This window comes from Schistocerca piceifrons, chromosome 7 (assembly GCF_021461385.2).
Source record: "Schistocerca piceifrons isolate TAMUIC-IGC-003096 chromosome 7, iqSchPice1.1, whole genome shotgun sequence".
NCBI classification, from domain to species: Eukaryota; Metazoa; Arthropoda; class Insecta; order Orthoptera; family Acrididae; genus Schistocerca; species Schistocerca piceifrons.
The window spans coordinates 84,941,369-84,965,763 of record NC_060144.1 but is presented as its reverse complement, the minus strand read 5'-3'; the positions used below and the strand labels follow the sequence as shown (position 1 = coordinate 84,965,763).

Here is a 24,395-nt window from a genome sequence, read left to right as displayed (position 1 = left end):
TTTTACACAGTCTCATTCCACAAATAAGTGCCGTCTTGATTTCCTAGATTGTATATGTTGTTGTTGTTGTTGTTGTTGTTGTTGTTGTTGTTGTGGTCTTCAGTCCTGAGACTGGTTTGATGCAGCTCTCCATGCTACTCCATCCTGTGCAAGCTTCATCTCCCAGTACCTACTGCAGCCTACATCCTTCTGAATCTGCTTAGTGTATTCATCTCTTGGTCTCCCTCTACAATTTTTACCCTCCACGCTGCCCTCCAACACTAAATTGGTGATACCTTGATGTCTCAGAACATGTCCTACCAACTGATCCCTTCTTCCAGTCAAGTTGTGCCACAAGCTCCTCTTCTCCCCAATTCTATTCAATACCTCCTCACTAGTTATGTGATCTACCCATCTAATCTTCAGCATTCTTCTGTAGCACCACATTTCGAAAGCTTCAATTCTCTTCTTGTCTAAACTATTTATCGTCCACGTTTCACTTCCATACATGGCTACAATCCAAACAAATACTTTCAGAAACGACTCCCTGACATTTAAATCTATACTCGATGTTAACAAATTTCTCTTTTTCAGAAACGCTTTCCTTGCCATTGCCAGTCTACATTTTATATCCTCTCTACTTCGACCATCATCAGTTATTTTGCTCCCCAAATAGCAAAACTCCTTTACTACTTTAAGTGTCTCATTTCCTAATCTAACTCCCTCAGCATCACTCGACTTAATTCGACTACATTCCATTATCCTTGTTTTGCTTTTGTTGATGTTCATCTTATACCCTGCTTTCAAGACACTGTCCATTCCGTTCAACTACTCTTCCAAGTCCTTTGCTGTCTCTGACAGAATTACAATGTCATCGGCGAACCTCAAAGTTTTTATTTCTTCTCCATGGATTTTAATATCTATTCCAAACTTTTCCTATGTTTTCTTTATTGCTTGCTCAATATACAGATTGAATAACATCGGGGATAGGCTACAACCCTGTCTCACTCCCTTCCCAACCGCTGCTTCCCTTTCATGCCCGTCGACTCTTACAACTGCCATCTGGTTTCTGTACAAATTGTAAATAGCCTTTCGCTCCCTGTATTTTACCTCTGCCACCTTCAGAATTTGAAAGAGAGTATTCCAGTCAACATTGTCAAATGCTTTCTCTAAGTCTACAAATGCTAGAAACGTAGGTTTGCCTTTCCTTAATCTTTCTTCTAAGATAAGTCATAGGGTCAGTATTGCCTCACGTGTTCCAACATTTCTACGGAATACAAACTGATCTTCACTGAGGTTGGCCTCTACCAGTTTTTCCATTCGCCTGTAAAGAATTTGCGTTAGTATTTTGCAGCTGTGACTTATTAAACTGATAGTTCGGTAATTTTCACATCTGTCAACACCTGCTTTCTTTGGGATTGGAATTATTATATTCCTCAAGTCTGAGGGAATTTCGGCTGTCTCATACATCTTGCTCACCAGATGGTAGAGTTTTGTCAGGACTGGCTCTCCCAAGGCTGTCAGTACTTCTAATGGAACGTTGTGTACTACGGGGGCTTTGTTTCAACTCAGGTCTTTCAGTGCTTTGTCAAACTCTTCACGCAGTATCATATCTCGCATTTCATCTTCATCTACATCCTCTTCCATTTCCATAATATTGTCTTCAAGTACATCGCCCTTGTATAGACCCTCTATATACTCCTTCCACCTTTCTGCTTTCCCTTCTTTGCTTAGAACTGGGTTTCCATCAAAGCTCTTTATATTCATGCAAGTGGTTCTCCTGTCTCCAAAGGTCTCTGTAATTTTCCTGTAGGCGGTATCTATCTTACCCCTAGTGAGATAAATCTCTACATCCTTAAATTTGTCCTCAAACCATCCCTGCTTAGCTATTTTGCACTTCCTGTCAATATCATTTTTGAGACGTTTGTATTCCTTTTTGCCTGCTTCATTTACTGCATTTTTATATTTTCTCCTTTCATCAATTAAATTCAATATTTCTTCTGTTACGCAAGGGTTTCTACTAGCCCTCGTATTTTTACCTATTTGATCCTCTGCTGCCTTCACTATTTCATCCCTCAAAGCTACCCATTTTTCTTCTACTGTATTTTTTTTCCCCATTCCTGTCAATTGTTCGCTTATGCTCTCCCTGAAACTCTGTACAACCTCTGGTTATTCCAGTTTATCCAGGTCCCATCTCCTTAAATTCCCACCTTTTTTCAGTTTTAATTTACAGTTAATAACCAATAGGTTGTGGTCAGAGTCCACATCTACCCCTGGAAATGTCTTACAATTTAAAACCTGGTTCCTAAATCTGTCTTACCATTATATAATCTATCTGATACCTTTTAGTATCTCCAGGGTTCTTCCATGTATACAACCTTCTTTCATGATTCTTAAACCAAGTGTTAGTTATGATAAAGTTATGCTCTGCGCAAAATTGTACCAGGCGGCTTCCTCTTTCATTTCTTAGCTCCAATCCATATTCACCTACTATGCTTCCATCTCTCCCTTTTCGTACTCTTGAATTCGCCACCCTTGACTATTAAATTTTGTCTCCCTTTTTACCTGAATAATTTCTTTTATCTCATCATACATTTCATCAATTTCTTCATCTGCAGAGCTAGTTGGCATATAAACTTGTACTACTGTAGTAGTCGTGGGCTTCGTGTCTATCTTGGCCACAATAATGCGTTCACTGTGCTGTTTGTAGTAGCTTACCCGTACTCCTATTTTTTTTTTTTTTTTATTCATTATTAAACCTACTCCTGCATTACCCCTATTTGATTTTGTATTTATAACTCTGTACTCACGTGACCAAAAGTCTTGTTCCTTATGCCACTGAACTTCACTAATTCCCTCTATATCTAACTTTAACCTATCCATTTCCTTTTTTAAATTTCTCCAACCTACCTGTCCCATTAAGGGATCTGACATTCCACGCTCCGATTCGTAGAACGCCCGTTTTCTTTCTCCTGATAACGACGTCCTCTTGAGTAGTCCCTGCCCGGAGATCTGACTGGGGGACTATTTTACCTCCGGAAGATTTTACCCAAGAGGACGCCATCATCATTTAATCATACAGTAAAGCTGCATGCCCTCGGGAAAAATTACGGCCGTAGTTTCCCCTTGCTTTCAGTCGTTCGCAGTACCAGAACAGCAAGGCCATTTTGGTTAGTGTTAAAAGGCCAGATCAGTCAGTCATCCAGACTGTTGCGCCTGCAACTACTGAAAAGGCTGCTGCCCCTCTTCAGGAACCACACGTTATATGGTACATGTATGGTATTGTATATGGTCAAATTATATATTGCCAGTTTCCTGAGGTATCATATTTGGCTATGCATTCCATTAGAATGCAGATCAAAATATATAGCCACATCATTTGCTTTGTTGTGCTAGCGACTTCTTTGCAAATGTTTGTCATGATGTTACTTAAACAGCTTCTTGTTCTCAGTCAGCAAATTAAATGCCTTACATTTGCAACACAGATGTTTCTTTGGTCTCAAGAATACAAAATTGTGCTTTTGGAATATTTGACATTTTGGAAGAGAGACTGGCTTGCAGTTATACCCTTCAAATTGCTTTATGGTCTGTATATCTTAACATAATATTCTGTGCTGAATCAGTGTATTTTCTTGAAGGCTTCCATTTACAGTAGTGCAGCAGTGGAAAAATACTCAAGATGTTTCACGTTTGAATAAATGACGAAATATGATACTTTTGATGAATGTATTCATGTGCTTTGTAATTATCAGTGTTTCCTTATACCTATTGGGAGGTGAAAATGATTAAAACATTCCAGACATTCCTTGTAATGATATTGCATCTTTTGTATTTGAGCTCCTACTTTGCAAAGTGTTAGAATCATTTTGTTTTCTTTATAGGCAATCCCGAGTATTCTTCTTTCAGTCATTTGCGATTTTCAAAGTAACTACTCATCAAGATGGCAGCAAATAATGTGCTGTCTTATTCCTGGCTACATTGTCAAAATACATTTTTGTCCAGCAATAATGCCGCGTATAATGAACAGAGCTCTTAATTGTAATTTATGATAAAATATTTGACTAGAAGAAAATTAGTGAGGATACGTAATAAAATATGAGGGTTGGAACTTAAATAGTAGCAACTATTTATTCATAACTGATACAAAAGAGTTAAGTGTTTGCACCTGTTATTGTCCTTCAAAGTAGTCTCCAGCATTGTGTTGAACCCATTACCAACTATGTGGAAGGCATAGTATACCATTAGCAGAACCTGTTCTGTTGATGGTGCGAATGGCGACGTCTACTGCCTGTCGAATCTCTGGAACAGTTCTGAAGCGAAAGCCATGAAGTGGTTCCTTCATCTTCGGAATCAAATCAAAGTCACAAGGACCTAAGTCAGGGGAATGTGGTGGATGGTACAGTACTTCGTAGTCCTGTCGACCGAACAGAGCAGCCACAGCTTGTATTGTAAGCGCTTGCACATTGTTGTGAAAAATGATGGGTGGATTGTGCAGAAAGTGTCGCCGCTTCTTTCACAAAGCCGGTCACAGGTGATGCTCCAAAAACAAACAGTAATACTGTGCATTGACGGTCTGCCGTGGAGGAATGTAATGCATTAGGGTAACACCATCACAGTAGTACACAAGAATCACCATAACTTTAGACCACTCCATTTGCACCAAATTCATAGTTTTTGTGTAAGAGGAGCAATATAAAATACACTTAAGACAATGCCTTTACTACTCAGAGGGGAAAAAATACCTTGCCTAAGATTTCATTCTACAGGAAACAGTTAAATCTCAATAATGAACTGGTGTTGCTATCCTGGGGGTAGTCACTTCTAAAACTGAGACTTCTCAGAAACTCAAGTTTAACATCATTTGGGTGCAGGAATAGTCATCATTGAAAACACAGCATGGGTGTTTGAGAAGTTCAGATAACTGTAGATACTGTGTGACAGTACATCACTCTCCCCCATTCCTCCCCCCCCCCCCCCCCCCCGTCCCCCTACACACACACACACACACACACACACACACACACACACACACACACACATAAAAGATATATATATATATATATATATAATCTTAACCCTTTGTTGGATGTGGGTGTGAGCAACTATGTGGCGGTATTTACACCACAACTCAGTCTTCACATAATTATCATTTTTAGACAAGTGAGACGGTAAAAACTGAAACTAAACAGCTTGTCATTGCGTTAATTATTTATTTGAAATAAAAATAGTAAAAAAGTTAATTAAAATAATTTATGTAAATAACATCTTCAATCAGAACAAATTTTCATCTACTGATCATCAGCGTCACAGGAGAAACACACAATTCTGGAGAGAGTGTTTCTTGGCAGATGTTGTTTCCACATCTGTTGCACAATGTCTTTGTCCTGACATTTCTGAATTGTCTGCATATGTGACATGTTCCAGGTTTAGGTTCATCATGGACTAGCTCCCCTTTTCTGAACTTTTCTAGAAATATTTGTGTATCTTATGTAAGTTTCCGTAGTTTCAATATTTGTTCCAGATGAGCTACATAGGACTGCTCAGTAGCTTTTTGGAAACATCTGTCATCTATTTTTATTTGGATTTTTGTGGCTAAAGATGGTATTCAAACCGAGTCGTGTGATATCAGGAAGTTGATAGAATAATGTGAATGGCACCTCTGATCCACAGTATCCATCTCTCCCTTGATTCTGTTATAGTCCAAAGTTACTACAAACTTCACATTTTCAATGTCATTCCATATTCTCCCCCCCCCCCCCCCCCCCAGCAAAAGTACTGATGGTTGTCAACTATTTCTCTGGTAGATTCTGATCTAGTCCATAGATGGTGTAATAGTTGTCAGTCGTGATATTCCTATTTGTGCTTTATGTCTTTTGATAACATCTTGAGGTTTATTTGATTTTAGGTGTGTCCCAGCTAACTGCTTGCCACAATATACTTCAAAATTTAGGGTGTAACATGTTTCTGCATTGCTAATTGTGTATATTTTAAGACCACACATCGCAAACTTATTTGGAATGTATTGTACAAACCCACAAAAGGCCAAAAAAGCATGCAGTATTTCATCAATCGCAACCAATTCGCTGTCATGATAGTGAGTAGTATGGTTCTATATTGTGAAATAAATGCTCTGAGAAGAAAATGCAAACATTTGTAACTGAAAAGCGGTAGTAAGATAGTCATACCAGTGCTGTTGGATGCCCGCAGTTCAATGTAGTGTGCATGATTTCCTTTTTTGTGCCAGTTAAAAACAATGCCCCAAATAGAGCATGAATTTTTTATGCTGTCGTATTTGTACATAATCAAGCTCGAAAATAGCTTCTTTTTCAAATCCATCTGTTGGTATGAGCTACTATGTCCTCTATCATGTTTTCAGTGATAAACAGATAAAATGCATTTAATGTGCACGTGCATTCTTGGCAGTCCCGTTCGGCCTATGTAAAATGCTGATAAAGTTTGACACTTGTTTTCTGGTAGTTAGGAGTTGGCTAATTCAAATAGTTTCATTGTCTTTTCCAGTATAAAATGTTCAGGTACTTGCGGTGACATCTTGTACAGGAGTTTCCTGACCGTCATCTCTCACCTGCAATTGTTAAAATTCACTTTCAATAATTTCCTCTTCTATATCAGAGTAGTCATTAGATTCCCACATCAACTCATTTTCCTAAATTGCTGGTAGTGTTTATAGGATTTCTTCAGGATCCCTTACAATATCACTTTCCCTGGAAATAAATCTATCCATAAAACAAAAATTTCAAACTGAAAATAAGAACAAATATTGAGAATATGTGTAAGAAATTATAAGCACATAAAATTGAACAAAACTTACATGCCTAGGTGCACAGTGGCACTCACATTGCAGAGACTGAACTGAAGTTAACAAAACTGTTGCAAATAAACAGTTGCTAGGTCTGATTTCAAATGAAAGCACAAACACTCTATGATGAAGACTGAATCCTAAATTCCATGGAAACAGGCGACTAGCACCAGCCACTGGACACTCAGATAACTAAAATTTGCAGTTCATATGCTGCGGTACACCCACCACATGGTCAAGGACAAGGATTCCTTTTCAACACTCTTGTGTTAAGGCGTTTTAGTTAGCACAGTAATTAACACTAAGATATCAGTGGATTGAACAGTTGGTTAATTGAACAGGAAACTGCCAGCAGTGATAATTGCTGGTATTTGTTGTGATAATGATGGTGAACGGCATTCTTTTAAGAGGAATGGAACTGTACAAAAACTAGTAGTGTGACATTAACCTATGATACGCAAATGAAAAAACAAGTAAGCCTTATCTTATATGGCAGTGACGAGGGGGACATGTAGTCTTTAGCTAAGTAGGAAATTAAATTATAATTTAGTAATATGTGATAATTAAATAATGTGAAAAAGTTGCAAATCTTGGTGCTAGTGGAGGGTCAGTTACAGATATTTAAGAAGTAAATATTTACATACATTAATTAACTGTTAAGAAACATAGCCAAATTCCAGAATGAGATTTTCACTCTGCAGCAGAGTGTGCGCTGATATGAAACTTCCTGGCAGATTAAAACTGTGTGCCGGACCGAGACTCGAACTCAGGACCTGCTAGGTTCGCAAGAGAGCTTCTGTAAAGTTTGGAAAGTAGGAGACGAGGTACTGGCAGAGGTAAAGCTGTGAGGATGAGGCGTGAGTTGTGCTTGGGTAGCTCAGTTGGTAGAGCACTTGCCCGTGAAAGGCAAAGATCCCGAGTTCGAGCCTCGGTCCAGCACACAGTTTTAATCTGCCAGGAAGTTTCATAGCCAAATTGTTCATGCATTTGCAAATGACGTATGACAATTCCATTAAAATGATTTAAGAAAATGTAATACAGTAGTTAACTTACGAAACCAAGTGTGTTTAATGACACACAAAAACAAACTTTAATGTTAAAAGTAGTAGCAGTTCTGCAAAAATGCCTGAAAGTACAAGGGATAAGAACTCGGTATACAGAAGAAATATAGGTATGATAGGATTGTCAGCAGTTGTCCCACTGCACAGGCAGGCCATCAGCAAGTGTTAGTCATAGAACAGGAAATGTTACAGGCCGTTCATAAGTTTCCATTGTACTGGAAGCCACCAGCTCATGTTGATATCAGTTGGTTGTGTGCATGTCATATCTAGCAAGCATCTCATACAATAAGGAAGCAGGATTATGAGAAACTGGTCATCTGTCCAACTGAAATAAAATTGTACAATGATTTGAATTTTGTGATTTATTTAGATATTGAAGTGAGTAATCTTCTCCAAAGATCAAAGCGACTGCATTTTATGTCTATGTAGCCCTAGCTTTCTGTTTATTACTTGTGACCAACAATTTCTAAATTATGTTAAGGCAATATTTTTGAATTTTTAAAATGCAAATAAAACTGGGGATGCTATAGAAACAAATTAATTTGTGAATTTATAAATCGTTAAATATTATTTCGGTTTCTGTTCTGTCTCCGAACAGATGGTGCCGGGTGGAAGTGGTGTGCACCAGTTTCAACGAGTACCCCTTCCAGGTGGTGCAGAATTTCTGGAAGAAGAACCTTTGTATGTAAATGCAAAGCAGTATAGACGTATACTGAAACGCCGTCAAGCCCGAGCAAAATTAGAAGCAGAAGGAAGAATACCAAAAGAGCGACCTGTAAGTAGAATTGATATTGGTTATTCTCATTGTTGTGCTGTTAATGTGTCGTGAGGGAACATAAAATGTAGCAGATATTTTTGGTAAAATGTGCATTTATTTGTGACAAATTTCTCATACATTTTGCAAAATTTTAAGGTGTTTTCTACTCATTCTTTATCTTTTCCCACTTTACTAAATCTGTAGTATATTAATTTCTACATTTCATGGGCATTCATAGCCGTGACAAGGTGATTAGTGTAGAATTAGAACCGAAAGTAATAAAATCCGAACGCTAGGGGAGACACATTTTGTTTTCCTATCACTATAACACAGAGTGCGGACGCTACAGAGTTGCAGCTGGCCCCGAGCGTAGACAAACTAGAATTTTGACCACCTGAGGGGAGAGGAGTGGCGCAGGGAAACAAGCCCCGTCTCCTTCTCTTAGGGCAGAAACCTAAACCTATATTTTGTGAAAGTGTAACTGACAGATTGTCACAGGGATTGCCAGTATCTTCTGGTGTTGTAAGGGTTGTAATAGAGACACTTAATGAACCACGATTAATTGCTTCACTCATTTCAAATAAGAAAAGAAAATGAGCAATGCACAAGGCATTTGGGAACGGCTAGTGCGCAATTGCTTGTTGAGGTTAGCATATTGTTAACAAGATAGTTCAGGCCCGACCTCTAGCAGTATTAGACATAACTACCGTTCAGAACATCCACATTAAAAGTGTCCACATTATGCAACTTTCGAACTTCAGCTAACAAACAACATATGCGTTTCTTTCTTATAAAATGCTATGTCCCAAGGCTGGGTACCACATTGCATTACTCAGTTTCTACCTTAAATAGACCACTCAACTGCCCACAACTGGCATGGCACCAGAGCATAGAATGCATTGGTACATCGTCGCGTTCATCATGTGCTTTTTATTTTGCACACAGGTTTGATGCACATTATCTTTCCAAATTGACTTTGCCAGATGATGTACGATACTAGTAACTGAAAATGGGTTACATTTTTTTATATTAATATGCCAGAAGCAAAACTGTTTCAAACTATTGCTGATAACGTATTTCCTCTGAACACAATTTGCTATGAAAGAGTGTCTGTTAGGTAATTTCATGGTTTTGTATTTTTAGGGAGAATTTGCATCCATTTCGCATTATCACAAAATGCGAATTTTTCTGGTCCCTAGTTATGACTATTACAATTATGGTCTGCTACAAACAGTTAAAGTGCTTTCCCTTCATTGTAGCTTCTGAGAAAAACTCTGAAAGACTAAAATTAATGCTCACATACTCACGGGCCTGTTAAATATCTAATTATTTTACGAATGGTTGGCTGTTATATAAGCTACATTTATCAAGTAAGAGTATATAATGTCCCCAAACTCTGATCGGTTAAATCACTTGATTGTATGATCACATACCTATGTATGCCAAATCAAAATTGTAACACTTACAAATCATTGCCAGTCCAGTTATATAAACTTCACTGCAATATCAGTGGATTACAGGCGTGGCATACATAATTTAAAACTGCCTATACAACTTTATTATGTAATTGTGTATCATGCCTGCAGATGCAGACATTCCTTGCAATTACTGAAATTAGATTACTTGAATCATTTGCTCAATAATTTAGACAGAACATTCGTAATATGATGAAAAGTAGTTTTTCTGTGTCTTTGAAATGACGTAAGACATAGACACTGCAGCACGCTGATGTTTATGTAGACAAATTTATTTTTTGATGAATTAATCAGAATAGAAAAGTAAAACTTACACTACTTATCAAAAAACAAAAATTGAAACATCACTGAAGTATAGCACACCAAATCAACAACACACAATAATATAAAGTATAAACAATTTTATTTCAATATGTTAGTACCAGCACTCAAATTAAATTAGTTCCTTTCAAATAAGAGAATTGTAGACTGAAGGCCTGTTACTCTGCAAACTCGTTGTTAGGTTAGATTTACTTAAATATTTGAAAGAAACATCATTTCATGTAACTATACTAAATTCTGTTTCATATTTATGATACTTGGTCATGCCAATAAGAATCTATCCCACATAATGATGGCAGATCAATAATGTATTCTACTACACACAGTCTACACCGATGACAAACACTGTATAGTATTACATGGAAATTAACTGTTTTCCAGGGTCACTGTGATTTGCAATTTAAATTACATTTTCACTCTTAGCATCAATATTACAGCCTTGTGATTCTGGAGGCATCAAACATTGTCATCTTATGGAGGGTTTGCTCAGCGACAGTAAAGTTACTTTTTATTTAAAAACTTACAAATATTCTACAACTTGAACTGCATTTTTTGAGGCACCTCATTGATACCCAAAGAATTTTTGACTAAATTGGTCTTAATTCAAAATGCACAGGAAGTCATAAGTAAGTGTTGATGTAAAACTGTGTTGGAGTGTTAAAAGTATACATTTCAGTTCAAGTTGTAAAATATTTATAACTTTTTAAAGAAAAAAGTAACGACATCAAACAATGATTTGGGGGGGGGGGAGGGGGGAGGAGAGAATGGTGACCTACAGCAGGCTGTGTTTGTAAGTTAGAAATATGTTCCGAATTGTTGTTGTTCTGAACAATTATACAATTCAAATATCATTTTTGGTCAATATTCTCACAAAGTATTTTCATGTAACTAAAGCTTAAAAATCATTAAAAGATTTGGGCATGTGGTCAGAAACACTGGTTGAAACTCTTGTGACATCACTGGCTAGAAGTGGTGAAGCTAACATGTGTTACAGGAATGTTAGCTTAAGTTACTGGTGTTTTTCCATAATTTTTCTGCAAACAGTTTAGTTATTTGGCAATGGAAAATGCAGTTATCGATGGCAAATGCATGTATAGTCTCCTCATTTTCGGAAACGACCCAAATTTTTGTTCCAGAAATAAGAAACATGAAAACTGCATTGTAACTAAAATATAACGTACTTAAGTTTTAAAGCTAATTATTGCTAGAGATACTTTTTACACAATTTAAGATCAGGATTGCTACGTGGATTTAGTTGTCTTTTTCTACCAAGTATGTTCTTAGGGTGTCCAGTAAGTAGTAGTTACTGTACTGCAAACTACCTGCCACAACTTTTGCACTAGTGTCTTATGTAAATTCATGAAAAAGTTAGGCTGGCAGAGCATCATCAAGCATGGGACATGGGTCTGTTTTCAGCCATTGCCGCTTCTGCTATAAGTATAGATTGGTCAGTGGTGCGGGTCTCCCACATCATCCCCTACGCTCCTCAGAGTACGGGACCTCATCATCGTAGACTAGCTGTATGTACTCACAGTAATTGCTGTCGGTGTGCCTGGCTAGCTCAGTCGGTTGAGCAAGAGACTTTTAATCTCAGGGTTGAAGGTTCGAGACCCTTGTTGGGTGGATTTTTATTTATTTGGGGTGACCTCAACATCAGTGCAAAATACACTGTTTTTTCATAGGTTAACCCTTTAACTGCTCTGGATGTGTAGACCAGTAGAAGGGCTGGTGGAGTGCGTAAACACGTTAAGAGCACACAGGGACAGGTACAAAGGCGCACCCGTAAGCACGTCCAGAGCAGTTAATGGGTTAAATGTGACGAATGTACGTACATTTTTATTAGAAAATCAATGTCAAAACTAGTGATGGGAACAGTCAAATGAAAAGAATAAATTCAGTTGGTTGTTGGAAAACAATCGCCCGGCTGAAAACAGTCGATGCAGACAGAGTATTTTGGTGCATCTTATGTCCATATATCATACATAAAGTACAAAAAATGTTTCACTTTCAAATGATAATTATGATGATCATTGTCATCAGTGGTCTGGTCTAACACTTCAAATGATGTTAAATGTCAACATATTTCTCTTCTTCAGGTGAGATTTTCGTGCTATTTCCAGTCTAAAATTTATATCTTTATCATGGACATAGGCATTCATTTTGTTTCTCAAATAGCAAAACTCATTGACTGCATTATCTCATTTCTTAATCTAAAGCCACAGTACCACCTGACTTACACTACTGTTCTTTATCATTGTGTGACTTTTATTCATGTTAGTCTTATAACCAGTTTTCAAGAAGCTCTAAATTTCACTCAGCTTATTTAACATGTCCTTTACAATTTGACAGAATTGCAAAGTCCATGGTAAACCCAAAAGTTTTTGTTTTCTCCCTTAAAGTTTCCTTTCATGCCTGCTCTGTACATATCTAACTACATGGAGGGTAGGACACCACCCTGTCTCACTCTGTTCTCAATTGCACTTCCTTCAGTGCACCAAGTGCACCAATAAATGCGAGTTCATATTTAAAATCTCATCAGCTTGTGATTGTAGGAGTGTACATTTGTGTGTGTAAGTGGGGGCCGTGGGTGGGGGACTTTTATTAGTAAAAGAGCAAGCGTTCAAAACTTAGAGCAAATATCTGTTTTCTGTTAAAAATTATCTGTGCTCCTCAGTATGCTGTAGGTGAATTGTAGCCTTTTCCTTATTTTACATATTATTCCACCCAGGAATTGCCATTCTGGTTGTAATGTTTACAGTCTGATAGTTACCAACTTGCCTGCAAAATACCTCTGCTTATCTTCAAAAGTGTTGGGGTTGTTCTACTAACATTAACAATTCACTGCTGCCAAGCAACAATTTCTTTATGTGACAAAATAATCATTACTAAAACTCTGTTGTAATTTCTCTTACAGAAATACCTACATGAATCGAGGCATCGTCACGCCATGAACCGCATCAGAGGAGAAGGGGGCAGGTTTCATTCAGGCTCAGTGAAGAAGAAACTGTAAGTTGTGCATTCTTCTTCTTCTACTACTACTACTACTACTACTACTACTACTACTAATTATTATTATTATTATTATTATTATTATTATTATTATTATTATTATTATTATTATTTGTAGGACACTTTTGTAGTCATCAAAAATAAGAAGCAGTGCTACGTTAGTCTATATTTTATCCCTTTAATTTCTGTTCTAAATTGCTATCGGCAAAAAGCTTCTTATTTTTGTGTGTTATTGTTGCAGGGGATGGAAAGTTGTTGTCCCACCCCCCCCCAACCCCCATTAAGATTGTCACACTTATTATAATACATGGATGTAGTGTGTGTGTCTATTTGGATCCATTTTCACCAAATGCATTACCTACAGAGGATGTCGAGGTCATACATATTGCACATCAGTTTAAAAAATTTGGTATGAGAAAGTGACTTAACTGATAATTCATATTAACATTAATATCGGTTTCCACAGACTATTTTCTAAGTGTTTAGATAAACGTGTATTGTTCATTGGAGACTGGCAGTCATCATCTTCAGAGTTCCATCCCAAAATTATGGGCTCTATACATTTTAGTTGTGTAAATGTTACCCTGTTAATACTGAGTCTTAATTAAAAAGGTTTCAAAAATTCAAACTTTGCTATTCGATGTGATGCTTACTAGGCATGATGTTGGAGGTGCCCTTGCCTTCTCCTGACATGTGAACTCCAACTAGTTATCAGGGTGTCAACAGATTTACATGCGATCTGAACTATGTTGCGCAGTGGCATGGGAATTGAGCCACAAATCTGTTCAGTTGTTTTTCTGATGCCCTCTCAGCTGCTGTGGCGGAGTCTGATTTTGTAATTGTAATAAATTCCAGAAGGGAGGAAAAGTTCCAGCTATTCTAACAACAATCTTCTGCAGTTTGATCCCCCCCCGCTCTCGCTCTCTCTCTCTCTCACACTCACTCACTCACTCACTCACTCACTCACTCACACACACACACACACACACACTCTCTCTCTCTCTCTCTCTCTCTCTCTCTCTCTCTCTCTCTCTCAGACTAATGTCTGAAGTAGTACTGGAGGAAACTGACACCATTAATCTTACAAATATGTCATAATTCCATAAGAGTACAAGGAGGTGGAGATTTCTTCTGAAGAGGACGTTGCAACTCAGAAGAGTGTTCCCTGGAGTCACTCTGTTGTAATTCTGGTCATGTGAGTGTCGAATTGTCCTGCTGGAATTGCCCAGGTCTGTCGGAATGCTCAATGGACATGAATGGAAACAGGTGATGAGACAAGATATTTATGTATGTGTCGCCTGTCAGAATTGTATCTAGACGTATTGGGGGGTCCCATATCACCCCAACTGCGCACGCCCCACACCATTACAGAGCCTCCACCAGCTCGAACAGTCCCCTGCTGTCATGCAGGGTCCATGGATTCATGAGGTTGTCTCTGTACCTGTACACATCCATCCTCTTGATACAATCGTCCCACCAGGCAACGTGTTGCTATCATCGACAGTCCAATGTCAGTGTTGACGGGCCTAGGAGAGGCGTAAAGCTGTGTGTCGTGTAGTCATTGAGGGTATACGAGTGGGCCTTTGGCTCCGAAAGCCCATATCTATGATGATGATTCGTTGAATGGTTCGCATGCTGACACTTGCCGATTGCCCAGCATTGAAATATGCAGCAGTTTGCGGAAGGGTTGCGTTTCTGTCACGTTGAAGAATTCCCTTCAGTCATCGTCGGTCCCATTCTTGCAGGGTCTTGACGCCACTGAAGACCCAAATGGTGGTTTAGCGTCAGTGGAATGTGTGCTACCAAGTCTCTGGCTCGGACTTGTCCTTGAATTAATTAATTTGTAACAGTTTTTGTGCTACTGTGATATCAACTGCCGCTCAAATTGTTGCTCCAAATGCAATGTGATTCACCACAGCCATTTGCCGCACATGACGGTCTTCCCCCTCGGTAGCGTCACGTTGCCGTCCAGAGCCCAGACTTATTGTGACCGTATCTTCCTATGACCAACACTGCCAGAATCGTGTTCAGTGGCTACATTCCTGCCAAGTCTTTCTGCAATATTGTGGAAGGAACATCCAGCTTCTCGTAGCCCCATTATAATACCTCGTTCAAACACAGTGAACTGTTGATTATGGCATCTTTGTCATATTGAAGACATTCTTAACTAACATCATCTCTGTGTCCAATCTCAGGATTAACTAATGCTTATGACCATTACAATATGTATTTAAAGCAGACCTGATTTGCATCTTCATAGTGGCACTGCAAGTGGTGCTAAATTTAAATAATGTCATCTTTAAGATTTGGGAAATACACGTCAGCTTTAAGATTTAGGATCGCACCTACTAACTTTTATCTATCTCGCACTACTCCTCCTTGGTGTAGAGATTTTTTTTTTTCCACCAGTGTATTTATTTTGTGGTGCTGTCGAGGGCTTCATCCTACGTAAGAGGAAACATCTGTTTTCCCCGTATTTGACTTTGATTTTTCATTGTGTTTAGCAGTGAAATTATTTCATTTGTCATAAATTAATGGGTGTAGTCATCCCGAGAACAAATACTGAAAAATTAACTGTTTTGTTATGTTTGTAACTTAATGAAAGTTTATCTGGTGTCACATAATGGATCCATTGTTTTATTGTAACATTTCACGTGTGTTTGCTCACTTTTCCCAATGTTTTTAGCCTCTCCTCTGATAGTGCTTGTCATATCTTTTTACACGATCATCTCTGTAGATATACGTTTCAAGCTATTTAACAAACATTAATATTTTGTAGGGAACTTCAACAGAATAACAACCTGCAAGTGGAAGCAAGGACAAACATCAGCAGTGTTCCTGTAACATCAACTAGTTCACAAGTGGATGCAGATAACCTGGGATCAACACTTGTCATTGAGGTGAGGCCATCAGACTGTCAGAAGGCAGGTGGTGAATGGAATATGTTTGACTTGTCATAGGGCTACTAATGTTGCACAAGATTTGTGAAGGCGAATGCACTCATTGTAATGCGTGTCTTCGTGTGTGTGAAATTTTGTGCAACAACGAAATGAAGATTTGTGAAATTTTTGTTAGCTCAGTGATCACAACTGAGATGTAAAGGCAGTGGTATTCTTAAACACTGTTTGAGTTGTGTGGTGTCTCACAGGTGAGATGCAGCTATTTATGACAGTCTGGTAAATTCAGTGACAACTTGTTTTTTTTTTTTTTACAATATGATTGTTCAAGAGGGAGCAGTGAATACTGCAGCCTGTCTCCACGGAGAATGATTAATATTAATCATGTCTATCAAAGAAACCTCTTTGTAAATAATGGCAGTGGCTGGCTGGGTTTATTATGTCATCTTTACCTTTGCAGGACAGTTTTTAGACGCTCTTAGTCTTCCCTTTGTTTGAGAAGACTACAAATGACAGTGACTCTCTCTGCTGCTTAGGCAGTTTAACAGTATTTATGCATATTTTGTGTAGTTTTTATTCTTGGTTTACAAGACTGTTAAAAATTTATGTCATGTGTGTTAAATGAATCCTCCAAAATGTGTAGAACAGTTTCAAGAGAGTGAATTGTATTTGCATAATTTTGGAGGAGTGGACTAAATGTTTAGCATTCAGCAGTTCATTGCTGTATGCTAGAGTAAATGTAAATATTTGTACTTGTAACATGTGTAATTTAGCTTGTAGAATCATTTTTATAGTATTTCATTGATTAATTTAAATATGTGTGATTGGGAAGTGTGCACATGGAGTCTCTGGAAATAGACCACATAAAAAAATTAAACTTTTTTGTTGTTGTAATCGGATAAGTCCTCACTGGGTGAAAACACAATTATCGTCTAAAAGTGTTGACAAGTGCTCATCATTGTATTTTTTCCATTTTATTATATTCTGGAATGTCTACTTCCAAGATAATTCTTGCCTTTTTATTTTGAAAATGTGAAATCAATGATGGGTTATGTGTTACTGGTCAGGTAGCTTTTCTTTCATGAAACTAAAGACAATAAGTTAAAACAATGGCAGTCACATTGTGAAACACTCTTGCCATGCCAGCATTTCATCACATGTTGTATCTCTGTGACTCAAAATTCAATATTAGCACACCCTTTCCACTGTCAGTTGTTGCTAAACACTGCAATAGAACAAATTATCTGTGAACCAACTGAGGATACTGTTTCAGGTTCTTTGTTTAAATGTACTCATTCATGCATGCCCATTGTAATTAAAAGGTCTATGCAATTATTTGCACAAATAAAACTTGTAATTAATTAGCAGTCACTGTTGATCAAAAGTTATTGCTTCCAGCAGTTACATGGTCTGCTTAGCCAAACTAAAACTGTTTTAACTGATACATAATTGGGACAGATCTCTTGTCCGTCTTATGTGCATTTCGTATATGGAATGAAAAGAAACACTGCTTGGCCACACATAGAGTGAGGGCAGACATTCAAAACCAGAGTTCGAAGATTTGCTTTTTCTGATCACACGAATAATCGCCAGCGTTTAAATGACTGTTGTTAACTGCACATACCTGGAGAGATGTTCAACTTGGCAAGTACTTCAAATTTTCTGCTTATCAGTTATGTACTCCAGTTTGATACCCAGGGCTTATCAGAAGAGTGAAACTACTATAAATGAGAGAGATGACCAAGAATGTAATGAGTTATGGGATTGCACAGATTTGCAGAGACTGATAGGTGCTCTTCTTGTACTGCACTGTATTTGATGGGAAAAGTGATGGTATATTGTGATCACAGTATGAAAGCTGAGAAGCTCAATTTCTTTTTAAACGAGGAATTATTTTTAGGCAACAATCTGGTGTCTTTAATGTTCCAACCTGCCACATGTCAGCTGGGAATCATTGGCATTGCAATGAATTGACTAATTGTTTCCTTGTTGAAGGTTGGCAGTGGTGTCATTCGAGCTATCTGTGAAACTAATATTTAATCATGAATTTACATTGTGAAATTATCTTATATAAGAAGCTGTTAGACTTGTGACTATGTCCTTGTCATGTAGTAGCAGTTATTTGGAGTTTGAGAGTACATAATGTATTAATTGTGGCACTATGGAACATTGTTGAGTAATGTAGAATGCCTGTTTTTTCTCGTTGTACTTTTTGGTGTACATAAGGTTTTATGAAAAATATGTTTTGTAATGTGTATAAAATCTTTATTCCTGTAATTATAGTAAAAAGTTTTTATAATTGCTGTTACAAGTAGTCTGTTACTTTTGTTAAGATCAAAATGTTAAAGGAATAGTATGAAAACAGCATAGAAAGAAATTTCAAAAGCAGTGAACAAAATGAAAATGATTTTATCCAGTAATTTATGTGAACAATATTTAAATTTTAACTGTTTATTTTTCTACTATTTGCAACAGTGGAATCATATTTATAAATATCATTGTCTTGAGATTTCAGCTTTCACAAGTCAGTTGCTTATCTGTAAAGAAAAAAAATTACATTGCAAATTGTTCTATGAAGTTCTTAGTGATTTAATTTCCAGTAGTTTATTTCAATGATTTCATTTACTGAATAACCCATCTGTGCTGGTAATTGTTTTCCTCAAGATTAAAGTTTTATATATGTGGATAAAAGTATTTTCCAGATATTTCTTCCAAGAAGTCGCAATAAACATAAAAGTTGGTATCCGTATTGACCATTAAATGTAGAGTAGTTTTGATAAGTGCTGCAAAAAATGAGTGTTACAGAATGTTGAATCATCATTGCCCAGCCAAATTGCTGAAGTTGTTCACCACTCAAAAGAACTCAGTCTGTGAAACTAATAGCATCTCCAAAGGAGTGTCATTTGTCTCTGCCTGCTAAGTGTTGGACTTTTGTTTTTACCACTGCCTTCCAACAGAGATGTTTCAATTTTGAAAGTACAAATGTATATTTGTTACTTGATGTAATTAGCATATATCACAGTCTGTGACTGTGAGAAAAAAAATGACGGTGTACTTAATAGTTTTATACATGAGTTTTTAAATGTACATATTTTAAATGTTCCTTTACATCAACTTTGAAGTGTCAGCAGTAATCAGTTGTAACAAAATTCATCCACAGAAATATGATTTATTTATAATTTGTAAAAAAAGGTAAAATATTAAGACATTCTTCCTACTTCAGGAAGGCATGATAGTTTTGTGCCTTACAGAAGAGGTTGTAAATAATGATCAGTGCAGAAAGTTAAAAGCTTCCTTTTTAATTTAATTTATATAATGAGCATTTCTGGGAATGTGGCCACACTAAACATTTTGTGTGTGGGTGGCAGTCATAGAGAGCAGTTGGGCTTGATCAAAGATATTGTAGCAGTGTGGCTAGAACATCAATTTCTGAGCTAGTAGTTGCCTATAGGCAGAATGGAGAGTGCAAGTGAGTGTCAGAAGCAAAGCCCATATCAACATTGGTTAATGAAATAAAATTGATGTAAGGCTGTGAAGATAGAAACAGAATTTAACTGAGAAGTAAATGATGTGACTGTAAGGACAGGTGAACACGAATAAAAATAACATCAGGTGTAATAAGAGTATGACATTTTCTATGAATAAATTTTATTTGAAAGCTTGAGATACATTGTTGGTCTTACATGTCTGTTTATAGATAGTGCTTTGTAACAATTTTCTTGGTCACTTTCTTTGATGGTAATGATTAAAACTCACACTACCTCTAGCTTTCTTCGCAGTGTAGTAAATTGAAACACCTTATGGAAGGTAATAGGACACATGTGGAATGAATCGAAAACACAGAAGTTGTGTGGATTCCTTGGAATAATATGCAAGTTAAGGAAATTACTGAATACTGTTCCGAATCTGAGTGTTGAAATGTGGACACTAGTTTTTCATTCTTGATGAAGAGGAAATTAAATCTTTGAATAAGAAAGATGTTAGCATATCAGGCTGATTTGTTGAGAAGATAGTTGTATATTGTCTGAACGGAATACTTGGGAAATCAGTTACAATGTCCAGTCAATTATGTTTGGTGAGATGAAATTGCTAACAAGTTTTCAAGAAGCACAAGTTGATCATACTGCCACCCTGAAAAGAAAGCCGCCCTTGTTGTCTCCTTTTGTATTTGTCTCCTGTGAGATTTTCTGTATTTGATTAGTGGAGTAATTACCTATGCTTTCCTCATTCTATAATCTTACCCATTATGTAGGTGCACTTGAATTTTTACGTAAGTGACAACTGCTTATTCATTTTTGTAAAGTTTTCCTCTCTCCCTCCCTCCTCAAGCCAGTTATTCACGAGTCTTTCTTTCACTATGTGAAACTAACTCTGCATCCAGGAGTCTAAATAGTTGTGAGCTTTTGCTGAGAAGGTGGCAAGTTGAAGAATTGTGGTTACTTTGCAGAAAACACCACATCCCAGTGATTTGGCATCATTGTTTTGGTAAATTATCTTATCTACCAGTCATGATTGGTAATATATTATGTTGAATATTTATGAAGCAGTATGAAACTCTCTGTGTCGAGTCTACGGAATGGTATCTTACTGTCACATTGTGGACTAAGAAAATTCTGACGTGAGACATAAGTATTTTAAATTCTGTGTAATTTGTTTTATACGTCTTCCCTGTTGCCGATCTTGTACATTGCCTTCAAGAATTACGTATATTTTTTGTAAGTTTTATTGGAAATGAGCAAACTAGTAACATTCCAAATACCTGCACGGCAATGTATTTGGAGTATAACGAAGATACTGTTCATTAGCAAAACTAATTTACATACAAATAACAGAACATCAATATTTTGTTTTGCAAAATAATGACATTAAACAACTTTGTTGATGTTGCTGCTGAAATTGCATTTCCTTGAACCAAATTTGTAATAACATTGCTTTGTTTAAACTATTTTGAAATTTTTGGTATACGATATATTTGTTCCATACGTTGAAACTTGTCTGTTTAGAGGGAATGCGATTCTTTATGCACTGTCATGAATTTGTCACTGATATTTTTAAGTATCCAAATGGGTGTGATGACTTATATTATACATTATGTTAATTTTAACCTATCCTTTCCATGGACAATTACTCTAAGCTGACAGTTCGGCACTGTATTTGGTATCTGATTTTCACAAAGTTGTTCCCTTTACCACCAATATGAAAGTTGCAGCTGTTTGTGCTACTGACATTGGATGTGTTTCGTGTATTTAGCACTGTGAAATACAGAACTGATTAATTGTAAGTTAAAATTGTCTTTTTACACTGTTTACTTAGCCCACCACAACCCCTCAACAACCATTTCTCTTCAAAGTAAACTATGGCTTGTGAAGTGTGTGGGAGCCATGAATTTTCTTGCTTTTGTTCCTAATTGACATGAAAGTTGGAACTAGAAAGCATATTGTGATGTCACTCTGCTTCCTTTTGATATTTAGTACTTTGCTAGGGAACAAAATTTAGAGTGGTGAATTTCTTACTCAGTTGAAAAAAACAAACTATACAAATGTAACATTTCTACATCAGAAAATGTTTAGGCGGTACACCTCAAGGCAGTGCTCATTCCAAGTTTAGTGCAAAATATGTTTTTGCTCATATACTGTACAAGAAAAGAAAAATAGGGTTGCACTGCAAGAGAACACAGCAAAGGGGAGGTCTAGTACAGATACTTTGATATACATGTTACTGTATTGAAGATTAATGTTTTGTTTGAGATTTACTGTGTTCTGTTTTGCAGACGTGCTTAGAGGCCTGGAAGAGTCAAACATTGTGCTAGTATTTGGCTTTACAAGTATCAAATTTAACATTTCTAATGTAATTGGATAGATAAAAAGCTACACACAAAAAGAGGTTATAATTGGGCAAGCTTTCAGAGCCAGTGGTTCCTTCTTCAGGTGAAGGGTTGAAGGGGAAGAAGGGTGAAGGAAAAAGACTGGAGAGGTCTAGGAAAAGGAGTAGATTTCGGAAAAGTCGTTCAGACACATGGGTTATGGGAGACTTGGAGGACAGGTTCTGGTTACTTTTCTGAAAGCTATTCCTTTTCCTAGATGTGTGCAGTCTTTCCCCTTCCCCTTCAACCCTTCTGCGTGAAGGAGCAGCCGCTGGCCTCGAAAGCTTGCCCAATTATAACCTCATTTTATGTAGTAGATTTTTTAGTTATCCAATTAAATTTTATTGTCAAAAATTGATTGTTTTTGTTGTTAAATTTAACACACCAGTTCACTACTTTAATTCTTTAGTACACATGTCACTCAGGTAATGTATACATTTCTGATCAAGGGTTGTTTCTACTACTGGATGTCGTGTTGCATATAAATCATACCAAAGTGATTGACTGCTTGTTGTTTATGGGAGCATGGATAGCTTTTGCAGTCACAACTGTGCAGCATGTATTGGTAATGGGGACTGATACCACTGTCCTCTTCCTTACTCAACTGTGCAAGCCCAACAGTCAATTTTATTTTGATCTGAGTGCAGATCTTGCACTTGCTGGATTTTAGAGCATCATCATATTTGTAATGTGGTTCACTCAAGAAATCTTTGCATAATGTGACTTCTAAAGACAGTCCATTCTTGGATTTCAGGTTTGTCAATTGCAGTTTTCTCAAAAACTATTCCAACAACCCGAAGGATAGTGTGCAAAATGTGGAAATTTAATTCCATTGAACTTTGTATAGCAGCATTGGTTCGTAAAATATTACAGTGATTGTTTCAACTAGCTGGCTTCTTACTTCACACAACTCCAAATCTCACCAATCCATTTACTAATTTGCTTAATTTTAGCCTATGTTATTTTTCTTTTCAGCTCTTTCAATGTGTGTGTCTTTCCTGTTCAGACCATACAATATAGTAACATTTTCCACTGTCAAAACACATAGCCATAGAGGTTAAAGGGAAAACCAGACAGTTATAAAAATTGCGCCATCCGAGAAAATGAATTGTATATTGTAATTGATGAAAGGAGAAAATACAAAAATGCAGTAAATGAACCAGGCATAAAGGAATACAAACGTCTCAAAAATAAGATCGACAGGAAGTGCAAAATGGCTAAGCAGGGATGGCTAAGCAGGGATGGCTAGAGGACAAATGTAAGGGTGTAGAGGCGTATCTCACGAGTGGTAAGATAGATACTGCCTACAGGAAAATTAAAGATACCTTTGGAGTAAAGAGAACCACTTGTATGAATATCAAGAGCTCAGATGGAAACCCAGTTCTAAACAAAGAAGGGAAAGCAGAAAGGTGCAAGGAGTATATAGAGGGTCTATACAGGGGTGATGTTCTTGAGGACAATATTATGGAACTGGAAGAGGATGTAGATGAAATGGAAGATACAATACTGCGTGAAGAGTTCAACAGAGCACTGAAAGACCTAAGTCGAAACAAGGCCCCGGGAGTAGACAACATTCCATTAGAACTACTGACACCCTTGGGAGAGCCAGTCTTGACAAAACTCTGCCATCTGGTGAGACAGATGTATGAGACAGGCGAAATTCCCTGAGACTTCAAGAAGAATATAATAATTCCAATCCCAAATAAAGCAGGTGTTGACAGATGTGAAAATTACCGAACTATCAGTTTAATAAATCACAGCTGCAAAAAACTTAACACGAATTCTTTACAGCCGAATGGAAAAACTGGTAGAAGCCGACGTCAGGGAAGATCAGTTTGTATTCCGTAGAAATGTTGGAACACGTGAGGCAATACTGACCCTACGACTTATCTTAGAAGAAAGATTAAGGAAAGGCAAACCTATGTTTCTAGCATTCGTAAACTTAGAGAAAGCTTTTGACAATGTTGATTGGAATACTCTCTTGCAAATTCTGAAGGTGGCAGGGGTAAAATACAGGGAGCGAAAGGCTATTTACAATTTGTACAGAAACCAGATGGCAGTTAAAAGAATCAAGGGGCATGAAAGGGAAGCAGTGGTTGGGAAGGGAGTGAGACAGGGTTGTAGCCTATCCCCGATGTTATTCAATCTGTATATTGAGCAAGCAGCAAAGGAAACAAAAGAAAAGTTCAGAATAGGTATTAAAATCCACGGAGAAG

General features: G+C 37.2%; 1 protein-coding gene across 2 annotated transcripts in view; it reads left to right on the top strand.

The window, feature by feature from the left end:
* LOC124805049 (nuclear transcription factor Y subunit alpha) overlaps window positions 1–21,604 on the top strand; it is a 32,335-nt gene extending 10,731 nt beyond the window's left edge. For both annotated transcript variants that reach the window (XM_047265471.1, XM_047265472.1), the window contains exons 6-8: window positions 8,456–8,632; window positions 13,325–13,416; window positions 16,199–21,604. In XM_047265471.1, coding sequence (XP_047121427.1) covers window positions 8,456–8,632; window positions 13,325–13,416; window positions 16,199–16,379 — 450 coding nt within the window. In that variant the 3' untranslated portion in view covers window positions 16,380–21,604. The remainder of the gene's footprint in view (window positions 1–8,455; window positions 8,633–13,324; window positions 13,417–16,198) is intronic.
* Window positions 21,605–24,395: the final 2,791 nt, after the last annotated feature.